At 42.8% G+C, this 15,590-nt stretch overlaps 1 protein-coding gene and 1 pseudogene across 3 annotated transcripts in view; both read right to left on the bottom strand.

Moving 5' to 3' along the window:
• DWA1 (DWD (DDB1-binding WD40 protein) hypersensitive to ABA 1) overlaps positions 1-15,590 on the bottom strand; it is a 320,516-nt gene that overhangs the window by 113,623 nt on the left and 191,303 nt on the right. For all 3 annotated transcript variants that reach the window (XM_089410719.1, XM_089410721.1, XM_089410720.1), the window contains exons 9-10: positions 13,586-13,625; positions 13,240-13,364 (exon numbers count right to left, since the gene is read on the bottom strand). In XM_089410719.1, coding sequence (XP_089266845.1) covers positions 13,240-13,364; positions 13,586-13,625 — 165 coding nt within the window. The remainder of the gene's footprint in view (positions 1-13,239; positions 13,365-13,585; positions 13,626-15,590) is intronic.
• LOC149185541 (guanine nucleotide-binding protein-like NSN1 pseudogene) lies at positions 3,943-11,145 on the bottom strand (annotated as a pseudogene).

The following is a 15,590-nucleotide window of genomic DNA, read 5'->3' as shown; positions in this document are numbered from 1 at the left end:
TCTACTTTCCAACCCAACTGGAATTTTTGGATTTGGAGGTCATTTGCTCAGTCAAAAGTCAATTATCCCAAGACTGCTTCTGCAACTCAAAAAAGGGGCAGAAAGTCAAATTTTGCATGTATTTTGACCTTCTGAAGGCCCAAATCCCCATAAAAACTCAAGTCCATCCATAGGCATGTGTAACTTTGCATGACAAATCTAAAAATGTTGAGTTTTTGCAAAATAGAGCTACGATGACAAAGGGTCTCACCGGGGGTGAGACCCGTTGAGAAGCCAAAACCTGTAAATTTCCCAAAATTACCAAAATTACCCAAAATTCTCCAAAATTTTTGGGATTTGTGCTGTAGATGATGCTAGTGAGTGCCATGATCCTTGAGGGATGCCTCAGCCAAGATACGGAGTGGATTTGGCCTTTTTCTCCGTTTTAGTGCCTCGGTCAACCTCCTTTGAAAAACTTTCATTTTAGCCTTGCAGACATGCATCCTTGCCCAATAGTGATTTTTCATGTTTCTCAGCAGCTTCTTCTCTTGGTTGGCCTTAGCCAACAGCCTCTCTAAATGTGCATTGACCTGGATAAGCATAGACTCACGGTCAGCAGGCAAAGGATCACCGGGCCTCCTTCGGTTTAGGACTCGGTCACTACGAATCCTCCATAGCTCATCAAGAACTTTCTCCTCCTCTAGCTGTTTGTTCCGCTGCTCCAGGTAAGTGATAGTCCATTGGGCACCCTCAAGTCTCCTCTGTAAAACATCATTTTCAGCCCTGAGATGTTGAATGATCTCCTTTGCCTCTCGGCTAGGAGAACTGGCCTCAAGATCAATCACCGGACCCTCATGAATCATGGGCTCTTTGCCCCTCTGTAGTACCTGTGCTGGTGAAGAAAGCGAGGCCCCTTCCACCTGATGTGGAGATAACACTCGCTGAGCTGGTGATGAAGGCGAGACCCCTTCCACCTGCTGTGGAGATAATACTCGCCTAGCTGCTGCAAATAAGGCCCTTGGGCCTCTCTGATAAGTGACCAATGGAGGAGAGCTGACATGTCTGGTCTCAAGAATATCATGCTACTGTGATGGCCTTCCCTCCTCATGAACAACCTCAGGGGGTGAAAGGGATAACCTTGAGAGCAGCAAAACAAAACCCTATCTCTACTTGCATTTTGACATTTTTAAAGCAAATATACATGAACTTCTCATTTCAACTTGATGGCATTAAAACACATTTCCCATGCTCATTTTTCTCTATCAAGCAAAATACTTTGATGATCAGAGGCCTACCTGCAACCTTGAAGAGATTTGGGGTCATTTGGCAGCTTACTGGCAAATTTCTGTGGAGAAATCCCCAACGGGTCGCGCCCCTCCCAACGGGTCGCGCACGTTGATTTTTTGAACTGCAGAAGAGCTCTCAACGGGTCGCGCACCACCCAACGGGTCGCGCTTTTGCAGGAGGCTTTTGGAGGCCTTCCCGGTGTCGGAATTGGGCGCACAATAGCTCGTTGGAAAGGTCTTTGAGTCTACTTTCCAACCCAATTGGAATTTTTCAATTTGGAGTTGATTTGACCTGTCAAAAATCAAATCTCCCAAGACTGGTCAAAAAGTGCCAAATGAGGCTGCCTCAAGGAAGAGTGTTGTTGCAGTCAACTTTTGAATGCCTTCCTCAACCCCAAATTGAGCCCATGATAGCTCATTGGAAAGCTCTTTGTGTCTAGTTATCATTTTACCCATCAAGAAAATCATTTGGCCAACCAAGCTAGGAGAAAACTTGATTTTCCCAAGGTCACTTCAGAGGTGTCTTTGATTCTCCTGAGGCAACGGTATTCTTGACATTTCTCTCAAACCATGACACCTGTGCAAAAAGTGAAGGAGGTTTTTCTTCCTTGGCATGTTGTGGACAAAAACCTCTCTCAGTTTCCCAAAATTCATCTTTGATTGATCTGAAACATCTTTTGAGTGAAACTTGTCCCGATGTGTGGAACAAGGGATTTTGCCGAAATGAAGCGAAATGAAGGGGATAGGGGGCTTCTAAATTCTTGGGGAAATTTTTGGGAGTGGGGAGGGATGTTAGGAAGTAGGGGAAAGTGGAATCTCAGAGATTGAGTGAGGGGAAGGGGTCCAAAAGGGCAAAACACAGGCCAAGCCTAGAAAATTGCCAAGTTGTAGCTAGAAACTAGGGTTTGTGCAAAAATGAGGAATTTGGCGGATCTAAGGGATGGGAAGTGTTTGATAGGGTACTTTAAGGATAGGGAAAGGTGTATGAACATCAGGAAACAAATTTTGCCGGTGATTTGACCATCTAAGAGAAATTGCCTTCAAAACCCTAGGAGAGGGAAATGACCTTGCCTAGGTGCAACTGAAGCATGAACAAGGTGTAAAATGACTCATTAGACACTGACATGATAATGACAACCCTATGAATGATGATAAACTCAGCTGAATGGTGACATGGACTGACATTTGGGCAAACCCTAGACCTAATGCCTAGTGACCAAATTTTGCTTGAAAACTCTTTGAAATGACAAAATTTGACCTTGACACTCTGAGACCACTTTGTAAGAGCATATTTGATCACTGGAGGAAGGCTGGAAAGACTGACACTAACACCTGGTACATGTAGCACATTTGTAACACAGAACCGTTCTCCCGATTTTGTTTGAAAAACTATGGTACCCTTCCCTACTGGAGTACACTTTGCTTTGTTCCCCATGGTGATCTGAAAGTTCATCTTCTCTTCTCGATATTCTGAGAAACACTCCCTGATTCCCGTCGTATGCCACGAAGCTCCACTGTCTATATACCATACTTTTGATGATGCAGCACTAGTCATACACGCCACTTCTTCTTCCAGCCTCGAAGCTGACATAGAGAAATCGAAATCTCTTTCTCTTGTGCCATCTTCTGAAAATCTGTGTGAGTCCCTTGACGTGGATGCCTCTATATCATGGTCTCGACCCATAACTGATTTTCCCTTGCTGTCTCTAATGACTTCCTCTGATGTCATGTGAAAATTCTATCACTGCAGCAACTAATTTATTTTTCCTACTTATTCCGCAATAAGTTATTTATGACATTACTTCAATAAACATTAAAATAAATATTGATGCAGATATCACACCGTAATACAGAAACAAACAAATGCACAAGCATTAACACATTGACACAGATATTTTGGACAGCAGTCCCCGGAAAAACCCAATGTAGGAAAACCGGTGCAGCAAGGGAGGATTTTATTATTCAACAATTCTTCAGTACAACAGGGTGCCAAACTGGCTTACCCACAGAGAGGAGTAATTTTCCAGCACTTCTCCCAATCCCAGCGTCAGCCCAGCTGACCTCTGCGTGGATCTCAAACCCTCTGTGTCAACCCCTGCTTGACTGCGTCAGCCCTGGACCTCTCTGCATCACCCACACAGGCCCAGCTAGTGACTGCGCAGTGTTTCGCTGCCTCTGTGTTTGCTTGAAAATCCCTGCGTCTACCTCTCCTGCGTCAGCGCTGATCTCTATTCGCTGATCCCGCCTCTCTATTCCGTACTTGTTGCCTCTTGACTGCTCACCAAATCAATGGTTCGATTTCTCAACTAACCCCGCTCCAAAAATTGAACTTACTGGTCTCCCTCAATGTGTTCTCCAAGTGACCCTCAAGCCTCCTCAGATACTTTTCTCGTTGACAAATCAACGACCGAGATTAAGTCCCTAATCGACGGCTAAGATTAGATCAGGCTTGGTCCGTGACTTTTTGAACCATTCTAACACATTTTTATATTAATTCACATTAATATTTTAATTTCCCTAAGTTTAGACTTAGGGACTCCATTAAAAATATTAATTATTTTAATATCTCCCAAACTGTTTAGAATCTGCCCAAACCCTTTCTGGGTATTGGAGATCTCATGTGCCTTAGCCTCTCCACCAACTTTCGTGGCTAGAGCATATCCGATGCTACCCCAAATCAATATCTGCCAAGAATCTGAGTGACCAGAGCGGTCTGGTGCTCTTCAAAATTTGACAACGCTGAAGCCATTCCTCCTTCAAATTGGACATTGGTTGAGTGTGGCAGGGATTCGAACATGGGGTGTTGATGCTGCATCATTAAGTCGGGTTGCCAGAGTGGATCGTGGAGCACGAGAGGAGCAGGATTATCAAGAACTTTGTCATCACCATCATCTTTATCTGACTCAGCTTCTATCCGTGAAGCAGTAAATTGCATTTTATAGTCAACTGCAAAATCATAATCATCGTTCCCAGCTTCATTTGAAACTTTCAGAAGCATTTTCCTAGCTTTTTTCCTCTGCTTTTTCTCTGACTTCGCTGCATGCGGATTGAAGATACCTTCTGCATCATAAATCTTATAATTTTGATTGAGCCTTTTGAGATCTAGTTGCCACAATTTCACCCGTATCCATTCTCGTTGCATCGGGGGCATCATCAGCTTCTTCCACAACATCTTGATCAGACTCTACAAGTTGGGTATCCATACTAAGAGGACAATTAGCAGGAATTTCACAGTGTGACGTATCAATCATAGAATGTAAGTTGTCTATCATAACATAATCCTCCCCATAAATCTCATTCACATCAAACTCTTTCCCCCAGGATGGCACAATCGCAGACTCCAGGCGTTCCCCCTCATTTTGTGTAGGTGGCAATGTATAATACAATATCTTTCCTTCATTCCAGTCATGTAGAACAATCATGGTAGCTGATATGGTGTCTGCTACACCACCTTTCTTTAGCTTCCCACGAATTGATGCGATCTTTTGCAAGAAGTCATCAACTGAACTGGAGCTAGGCAGCTTGTATAACCACGTCAACTTGTCAGATGGACATAACTTCAAAATCTCGTTAACAAAAGATACAGGATCCTCCAAATTTTCAATCCTTTTGCAGTTGCAAAGAGCAATTGTTGCATTAATGTCACTATGTTTAGCTATCACAACTCTAGGACAGTCTAATAGTTTGACATGCTTGTCTAAGTGAATTTCCTGCATCGCTCTTGGTAAGCCTAGGGTGGCCCCAACATTGACAACATGTGATATTTTTATGCTATTTATAAGGTTGTTTTACCAACATTAGGAAGCCCCACAACACCAACGATACTGGATGTCTTCAGCTCGTGACTTCTAGCATAATTTTTCAGCAACCTTATGAGTGTTTTAGCTCTAAGACAATCATTGATCGACAGTTTGGGATGTGCTTGGTAGTTTTTGAAGTTGATTTCCATCCTAACTTTGACCTCTGCTCCTGGGTGTTGCACTTAAAGGCTATAGTTGTTGCTCTTTCAATTACAGCCTTAACCAAAATTTTGACATCATTGTTAGTGAAATACAGAGGCATGGTGGGCCCTTTTATAACTTATGGCTTAGAAGAAGATAAAACTTTCGATCGTTTTACTCCTAGTGTTGATTTGGGGTAGCATCGGATGTGCTCTAGCCATGAAAATTGGTGGAGAGGCTAAAGCACATGAGATCTCCAAGACCAAAAATGGTTTGGGGAAATTCTACCCGATGAAGGAGATATTAAAATAATTAATATTTTTAATGGGTTCCTAAGTCTAAACTTAGGAAAATAAAAATATTAATGGGTATCAATATAAAACTGGGGTAGAAGGTTTTAAATGACATGGATCAAGTCAAATTTAATCTTAGCCATTGATTAGAGATGTAATCTCGGTCGTTGAAGACTCAACAGAAAAAGTATAAGAGCAGGCTTGAGGGTCAATTTGGAGATACACCAGAGTGATCAGTCAATTCGATTTTCTAAAGCGGGGTTTGCTAAGAGAAATCGAACCAGTGATCAGAGTTGCAGTGAGGGGCAGTGAGTGCAAGGCAGAGAGGCAGAGATAGTGTCGGAAGACCAGCGCGGAGGCAGAGAGGCAGACGCAGAGGTAGAGGAAGCTACGCAGAGGCCAGCAGTGACTGCGCATAGGCCAGAAGGGCCTGCGTGACTGACGCAGAGGCTGCAAAAGTGACGCAGGGCCATAGAGGTTGCGTAGAGCCTTAGAGGGCTGACGCAGAGGGTTTCAGGCTGACGCGAAGGCCAGGAGGGCTAACGCAGTGCTTCAAAGTGGGTTGGAGAGGGTTTTGTGGAGCAAACTTTCAGAATATCTGCTTTCGAAGAGAGGTATTACTGCCAGATTATTTTCTCTGTCGGGTGAGCCAATTTGGCACTGTTGATTTGGGGTAGCGTTGGATGTGCTCTAGCCACGAAATTTGGTGGGGAGGTTGGGGCACATGAGATCCTCAATACCCAAAAAGGTTTGGGCAGATTCTAAACAGATAAGGAGATATTAAAATAATTAATATTTTTAATGGAGTACCTAAGTCTAAACTTAGGGAAAATAAAATCTTAATGTGTATTAATATGAATCTGTGTTAGAAAGGTCCAAAAGACATGGATCAAGCCAGATCTAATCTTAGCCGTTGATTAGGGACTTAATCTCGGCCGTTGAGATGTCAACAGGAAGAATATAAGAGGCGTGAGGGTCACTTGGAGATTACACCAAATGATCAGTGATTCTATTCTCTAGAGTGGGGTTACTAAGAGAGATAGAATCAGTGATCGGGAGAGTAGCTGAGGGGCATTGAGTACAGAGGAACAGAGATGGCAGAGATTGTGCCGGGAGAGCAACGCAGCAGCGAAGGAGGGTGACGCAGAGCCAACAAGGGCTCACGCAAGGCCACGCAGAGGCAGCCAAGTGATGCGCAGAGCACCAGAGGGGCCAGCGTGGTTGACGCAGAGGCTCCCAGAGCTGACGCAGGGCCTCCTGGCGTTGATGCAGGCCAAGGAAGGCTGACGCAGGGCCCGCGCTGAGCTAGGAGAGGCTAACGCAGTCTAGATTGGGAAAACACTGGGGTTGCAAAGCAGTTTTGTGCTAGGGAACTGCCGAAAGGGTTTTCTGGGGTTTCAACCAGGAGATTTCTCTCAAACTGTGAGGTATAGCTGCTAAAGAAATTCTATGTTGGGTAGGCCAGTGTCGACACCCAGATTGTACTCTGATATTGCATAATAAGAAAACCCTCAGATAGTTGCACGGATTTTCCCACATTGGGTTTTTCCGGGGACATTGGTCCAAAAATAATGGTGTCATGTGGTGTGTTTGTTCTTGTTTCTTTTAGTTGTTGATCTGTAATATGTTGAGCATGCACTGGTGTTTATTTTCAGTATTTACTTTGTAAATAACTGTTTAAAGAAAAATAACAAGTAGGTAGGAATAAATCAGGAAAAGTGCATGAAGGGTTTCTAAACTAAGTAAACTTAGAAACTTCAACATGGTATCAGAGCGTGATTGCAGATCACAGGAGGACTAAAAGACATTAGCCAAGTGGAGCAATAGCAGCAAAAAACAGCTATCCCGAGGTGACAGAAGTTGTTTCTAGCAGCACAGAAGCCAAGAAGTGTGACGCAGAGCCAGCCAGAGCCACGCAGAAGAATCCGGGAGCTGCACAGAGCCTCAGAGAGGCCAGCGTTGCTGACGCAGGGCATCCCAGGGCTAAAGCAAACCCATCCGGGGTGACGCAGAGCCAGCGTGAGGCAGAGAGAGGCTGACGCAATTCACAGAGAGGCAGTTGCTGGAGTCTAGAAGGCTACAGGAATATTGCAGAGTGGAGCTGGTGAGGTACTATAGTCAGAACAGTACCTGACAGAGCAAGGCCAGAGGAGTTGTTACCGAGGGTTTCTAGCCGAAAAACCTAGATCAGCAGTGCAGTTGCACAAGACGATCAGTGTAGGGGGCATCTCGACAAGCGGCAGAAGGATTTCCGGGAGGGAAATCAGGACTCAGAGGGAGTCCAAAAGAAAACTTCCAGACGGGAAGTAGAGACTCAGAAGAGTCGAACAAATAACTTCCAGGAGGGAAGTAGAAGAGCATCATGGCACTACACGAGGTAAGAGACCAGGATAGACTGGACAGAGCATCGAACTTCGCAGTTTGGAAGGCCAGAATCTTATTAGTGCTTGACAAGAATCGTGTCAAGAACTTCGCCTTAAAGGTAATAGCTGTCCTAGTCGACCCCAATGAAAATGACAGGTACGACGAGGCGATGGCGAGGGCCAAGTGCATTATCCTTGACGGGGTCAAGGATCATGTGGTACCACATATAGCCGAGAAGGAAACGACAGTTGAGATGTGGGAGGCTCTCAAGAACCTGTACCACCATACTTCTGTGCAGAGAAGAATGTTGCTCAAGAACTAGATGAGGTCGTATCAGATGAAGAAGCGTCAATTGATTGACACCTTCCTCGGAGGACTAAATGAGATCCGAGACCAGTTGACTGCTATAGGAGCGACACCGAATCAGGAGCTTATGGTGAGGACAGCACTGAATGCTGTCTCAAAAGATTGGGAAGTGTTTGTCCAGAGTATCATGGGCAGAGGGACTCTCCCACCTTGGGACGAGATGTGGGCAGCTCTTCGCCAGGAAGAGATCAAACGGCAGTTGAAGACGGGTAGCAGCAACAAAGGGATCAAGGTCAAGGAGGAGGAGGAGGATGTAGCCCTAGCATCTGAGGGAAAGCAAGAGAAACGGAAGAAGAAAGATCTCTCCAAGATCAAGTGCTTCCACTATGGGGAGATGGGTCATTATGTGACCCAGTGCCCAAGGAAGAAGAGTAAGGGAGAGTCTTCCAAGACTAAGGCAGCGCCAGCACGGGCAGAGAAGGAAGTTTTGACAGACGATGATTGTGCCATGAGTGCACATGCACCACTTGAGCGGAAGTGGGGAGACATCGAGCTGTAGTCAGGCAGACTACAGGCGATGAGGGGCAGGATCCTTGAGGTACCCAGCCTCTTGGATTAGACCTTGCTACGGGAGCCCCGACGAGGAGTAGCAGGACTGGCTGAGTGGGTAGAGACGGATGCAGATGGAGCGGCAGAGAGAGCTACAGTGCAGGAGTCCCAAGACAGTGCAGAGCTAGCAGGCTGCAGCAGTGCGAGAGGCACAAGAGTGTTGCACTAGTGCAGGAAGGCACAGTGAGGTGTGCAACGGTGCGAGATGCAGGGAGTTGTTGCAGTAAGCATAGAGGTCAGAGAGAGGGAGCACTTGTCAGCGACAAAGGGAGCTTCAGCATCAGTGGGTGTCTCTAGCCCAACAGGGAGGTCAGTTGGGAGATCAGTTACTTACCTCTCAGTAACTAAGTTGCAATGCAGCAGTGGGCGATACGATGCAGCATGATGAGAGGAGGTGTAGTGTAGATGCAGTGCAGGGAGAAAGGACCAGCGACAGCACGGATGCAGAGGGAGTTGTCGTACAGATGCAGCAGTGATAGTGGCAGTGGCAGAACCATGGGCAGCAGTACAGGAGGCAGCAGTGCAAAGGATGTTGCGCAGGAAGGCCTAGCATCAACATAGGTACCGATGCTGGATGATCAGAGTAATGCTCAGTGAGGAGTATTGCTAGAGCACAGTCCTCGCTAAGAGGGAGTGTTGATTTGGGGTAGCATCGGATGTGCTCTAGCCACGAAATTTGGTGGAGAGGTTGAGGCACATGAGATCTCCAATACCCAGAAAGGGTTTGGGCAGATTCTAAACAGATCAGGAGATATTAAAATAATTAATATTTTTAATGGAGTCCCTAAGTCTAAACTTTGGGAAAATAAAATATTAATGTGTATTAATATGAATCTGTGTTAAAAAGGTCCAAAAGACATGGATGAAGCCAGATCTAATCTTAGCCGTTGATTAGGGACTTAATCTCGGCCATTGAGATGTCAACAGGAAAAGTATAAGAGGAGGCTTGAGGGTCACTTGGAGATTACACCAGATGATCAGTCATTCTTTTCTCTAGAGCGCGGTTGCTAAGAGAGATAGAATCAGTAATCGGGAGAGCAGCTAAGGGGCATTGAGTACAGAGGAACAGAGAAGGCAGAGATTGTGTCGGGAGAGCAACGCAGCAACCAAGGAGGGTGACGCAGAGCCAGCAAGGGCTCACGCAGGGCCACGCAGAGGCAGCCAAGCGCTGCATAGAGCACCGAGGGGCTAGCGTGGCTGACGCAGAGGCTCCCAGAGCTGACGCAGGGCCTCCTGGGGCTGACGCAAGGCCAGCGCTGGGCTAGGAGAGGCTGACACAGTCCAGATTGGGCAAACGCTGGGGTTGCAGAGTAGTTTTGTGCTAGGGAATTGCCGGAAGGGTTTTCTGGGGTTTCAACCAGGAGATTTCTCTCAAACTGTGAGGTATAGCTACTAAGGAAATTCTCTGTTGGGTAGGTCAGTTTTGGCACCCAGATTGTACTCTGATATTGTTTAATAAGAAAACCCTCAGATAGTTGCACCGGTTTTCCCACATTGGGTTTTTACGGGGACATTGGTCCAAAAATAATGGTGTCATGTGGTGTGTTTGTTCTTGTTTCTTTTAGTTGCTGATCTGTAATATGTTGAGCATGCACTAGTGTTTATTTTTAGTATTTACTTTGTAAATAACTTGTTAAAGAAAAATAACAAGTAGGTAGGAATAAATCAGGAAAAGTGCATGAAGGATTTCTAAACTAAGTAAACTTAGAAACGTCAACAGGCACCCACTATACTCAAGAAAAGCTGCTTAAAACCCTCAGAACTGTTGCACAGGTTTTCCCATGTTAGGTTTTTCCGGGGATGATTGTCCAAAAATAACAGTGTCCCTTGTGTGTTTGTCTATTTCTTTCAGTTGTTGATCTATAGATGGTTGAGACTGTATTGTGTTTATTTCAGCGTTTATATGGTTAAATAACTTGCTAGTAATTAAACAAGTAGGCAAAATAAACCAGAGAATATAGATAAAATTTCTAACGGGTAATACTTCGAAATTTCAACACCTAGCAAGATCCAAATCTTTGGTTTTTCTTTCCTTCTGGCTATTTTCCTTAGCTCTAAAGTATAAAATTTATCTTCCTTCTTCACTGAAGAAGGTATTTCTTTGTCCTTTGTTACTTCCTTCACAGATGGTTTTGGAAGGTTTTTTTCCTTCTTAGGTTCAGGGGACTCTCTAACCCCTTTTGCAATGGCTTTTGCCACATTAGACTCAGGGGAAATTACATGATTTCTTTTAATACTCTTTTCAGTTTTTTCAACAATCTCCGGGCTAGCAGGCTCATCTTTATCACCATCTTGATTGATATCATTCTCATCCACATCAAGATCAACTTCATTTGGATCATTGTCATATTCATCATTCTCATCCATATCAAAATCAACTTCATCTGGATCCTCATCTTGATCTTGTTTCTTTTCTTCACTGTCGCTATCATCTTCCTTATTATCGATTTCCCTTCAACATGCTTTAACTTCTGCATATGACTTTTCTAAACACTGAAATGCTTCTTGAATTTTACTAAACTTCTCAACGCATTCAGGACATAAACGTAATGGCATATTGTGTGGCAAACAACGTTCAAAGACTTGCATGATTATATTGCGCGGCATGGCTTTGATACCACTAAAGCAACAAAACTTGTAGGCTTGTTGACTTAAATGTTAAAATACACGAGGTATTTGTGATAAAGTTTACTATATATAAAAAAGTATAAGTGATGTAGAATGTTACAAATACAATGAGGACCCGCATACATACCTAAGCAGCTGTCTTTTCGTCACTGGGCATGTCTTTTAGACATGCCTTTTCACTTGACTAATGACTACTTAACATAATCATCACTTGATTATTTAGTATTTACATTTATTTCTATTTATTTATGTTTATTTTATTTTATACAATTTATTTTCCTAACATTTTCCCAAGGTAAATTCTTTTGTTCTTGGTTTGGCTGTCTCTTCATGATCCTACTGTCATATACTTTATATTGTCGATATCTTCTGCGTAATTGCTTAATGATGGATAAGAATATGTAAAAGGAATTTAATCATTAAAGGTAATTATCAGTTTAGAAGACCCTATGAAAAAATCAACACTCTCTACATAGGAATTGCATGTTAAAACCCTATTTTTAGGGCTGACATCATAATTTTCTTGCTGTTTTATGCATGTTTCAACCATAAAAACTCCATTTCAAACCCTAAACTCTGCATATTTAATTGATAGTATTGATACTTTGTTGATTTATCAATGTGAGACTATTTCTTCTGGCTGTTATATGACATTACATGCATTATTATCACAAATCTGTAAAAACCTAACTTATAACAGCCATCTAATTCACTTAATTGGTCTAGGGATAGAGTGCTTGTACTTGATAAAGATTATCTTAGCCTTCCAGCTTCTGACAATTCCCTATCCTAATCATTAGACCTTAACTATCACCTTGAACCGTTCTTATTGAGTATGCTTTAGGTGATTTTCATAGGAAAGCCTCCCTTGTGGTTTACATTCCTCTAAATAGCTAGAGAAAGGTTGATAAGGTGACAATGGTAACCAATCTCGTCACCCTGAGGAGGTCTGGATCTACATAGTGTGGCTTTGCACTAGGCCTTGCCAGATTTTGCAGAAACAGTAACAATAGCAATGAAGGAGTAGCTAGAAAATCTATGAAGATGCAACAACTAATGGTAGCAATGAAGGGCTGTCTAGGGCATCTCCTAAGACAAGAAACAAAGCAAGTTCCAAATCAAAAACCTGATATGGGGCGAACACAAACAGGAAACCCTATACAATGTAGTAAAAACAGAAACTCATCAAGGAGAAACATCATTGTAGCAAAATAAGTGACTTGAATGATGAAGGGAGAAGCTCTAGCCAACATTCAAATTAGAGGAAGTGCCAGCACCTCTATCAACCAAAGTGAAGGTGGCAATGATTGTTTTAAGTAATTATTTGGATTTGTTACTTCAAAATATAAGAAGTTAATAGCCCATGGAGGTTTGGATTGACAGTGAATGGATGCACTATTAAGTCACTCCTTGCGATAGGTCACTGGTTCAAATCCCCCACGGGTGTTAGCCAATATATATATATATATATAAGCTAACCCATTAGCCATTACAAAAGCTGAAGCAATTTTCTTTACACTATTATCATATTCCAGAGTTAAAGAGCCAAGGTGTAAACTTCGTAGAAATATTATGATTATATCCTATAATTATACAACTGCCAGGATATATGTGCATGTTAAAAGCACTGTGCATAAAGTCTTAAAAATAATACAACGATGCAGAATTATTTGCTTGCCTCATCTATAAATATGTCCTCTGGGTAAAGCCAATGGCATCAATTGTGCATGATCGGAATAAAACACTTAGTCCAAAGTGCCAATATATCATATGCAAAAAAGCAATAGAAGAGAATCAAAACTAAATATTCACAGCATACTGTGTAAGTTATACCAGCCAGTTCTCGCTTGTATCAAGTGCCATGCAGCTGACCCATGGAGACGTCTTCTTTGACTGTTTTGTTAGTTTAGTTGCTCTGAATGGATCCAAAATAGCTATGCAACATCCAGTTCTGCAGTCTGAATTTTAGGTTTAGCATCACAATAATCTGTTCATCACTTTGAAAACAGAAACGAAATCCATTTTGGAATATCAGAATCTGTAACCTATCTTACATATAATAGCCTCTGCCTTTAAGACATTATGTTTTGGGTAGTCAAAGCGGTAGATTCCCCGAGATATCAAAAAAATCATTAGCCTTTTTCCTTTCCAACTAAAAGATGAAAGTATAAAAACTTACCCCACATACGAACTGTCCCATCCTCTGAACCTGTGATAACCTGTCACCAATGAAAAAAATTTATGAACATGTCTGCACCATATCTTCATCTTACAAAATTACAAACGAAAAAGAAAACCCATGATAATGTGCAGGACAACAAGCATAGATGGCAGAACAAGTTTATATAAATTAAGAATAATAAACCAAGAGTTGTCCGAGCATTCTTGATATCTACCTCTAAAAGGTGACAAAGGAAACCCAATAGTAAAGCTAAATATAAAGTTCTAAATGCCAACAGTTTTATCAGAACCGGACTGCAACTCATGGAACTGGCCAGTCTAACCAGTTTGGAGGTAAAACCAGACCAACTGGTTGCCCTGAACTGGAAAAGGCCAGTTCAGTTCAAAATCCATTGAGCAATAAATAAATAAAAATATTTGGTGAGAGAGTTAGATATATAGATAAAAGACAGCAATGTAGACAGACATAAAGATACATGAATCACCCAACATAATACATAAGAAGATACCACACCAATAGAAATAATGTTAGATTTCTAAAACCCAGCTAACTAATCTGTGAATTTTAACCAAGTAAAGAACAGAAATCTGAACTTTAACTTTTCAGTTTTAACCCACAAATATGCTGAGTTTTCTAACTTGCATGAAGTGGAAAAAAAGGAATAGATAAAGACAAGCACGCCATAAAATTAGTACACAATAAATTTACCCAGGAAACCCCAATCTGGGGAAAACCTGCAATCTTACTGTTTTATTTTATTCAGCTCAGCAAATCTTCAGAAGATGATTACAAGCAGGATGGAAAATTTTCCCTTTGCCTCTGTAAACTCTCTACACATTGGTCTGCCGTGTGCGCCCTTCTCACAAATTCGGCCTCCTCTGCGCACTGATTTCAGCCTCTGAGGAAGTCTGCAAATTTCTGGATGTGATTTGAACTGAATCTGCCTCCTTTCTTCCTTTAAATCGCTGAGCTGAACCCTTCTCTCTCTTGCTGAGCTGAAAAACAAGACGTCTTCTGCACAATTGACCAAGTTCCGCACCATTTTTCCCTCTTTAGAATTCGACTTGCGCCCACCACCACCACAAATGGCTGAGATTAGATCTCCTTGAACGGCTGAGATCGATCTAATTTTTGACTATAGGAAAATTTAAATTTTCCTTGGTCAAAAAACAAATAAAAGAAGGTAAACTGCGCCTCTTGTTACTGCACAACCTAGCAGGGGACCTAAAAGGGGTTCCTATGAAGACAACTGCTAGGTCAAGGGAAATTATGGAGACTTAGCCGACTGTCACCACAGCTAAGACTCCTTACACTTTATGGACTTTCACCGATGGGAGGAGACCCGGTAGTTGGGAAGTCACTTATAAAGTATAGATCAATGAAGGGGCGGAGTGACCCAAATGATTCCCTTTCCAGAAGAGTTTGAAGGATAGGGCTTGCTTGCTCTTTAAGCAGGGGACTTGATATTCTAGGGAAAGGGGATGAGGATTGCAAGGATGAGGTAGAAGTATAAGACCTATAAAAGATGTTTTCAATCCATAAAATCCTTTTGATAACTTGGATTCTCGAGTAGTCCTTGCTAAATAGGCTTTGGTGAAGAATGGGACCACATGAGGCCAAGTGGACCCAACCCAGGTTAGGGAATGGATTTTGGCAACCAATGATGTTCTTAACCTGGCCAAGGTGAGGGGAAAGGATCAAACAAGAATTTTCTCCCAAAGATGTCAAATTGATCCTACTAGGTTCTAGCCTTGGGAACACCTAGGCAAAACTTGATCCTAGAGCTAGGGCTTGAGGTATCCGGAGATTCCACCGTCAGAATTGCTTCAAATTTGGAGGAGAGCAAGGGGACCCACCAACGCAATTGTATCTAGGAGATCGAAGTTTTCTTGTGGCCAATTTTCCAGGAAATTGATGCCCTAGGTGACCTAATGGGGCTAGACCTAGGAAAAAAAGGGGAAAAGGGGAAAAAGAGGGTTAAAATGATCACCCTTTTTGAGGG

Source organism: Pinus tabuliformis, chromosome 3_1 (genome assembly GCF_031772625.1).
Source record: "Pinus tabuliformis cultivar Carrire ecotype Pingquan chromosome 3_1, CPIR1, whole genome shotgun sequence".
Classification (NCBI taxonomy): Eukaryota; Viridiplantae; Streptophyta; class Pinopsida; order Pinales; family Pinaceae; genus Pinus; species Pinus tabuliformis.
The sequence above is the reverse complement of the archived record's forward strand: the minus strand, read 5'-3'. Positions and strand labels throughout refer to the sequence as shown.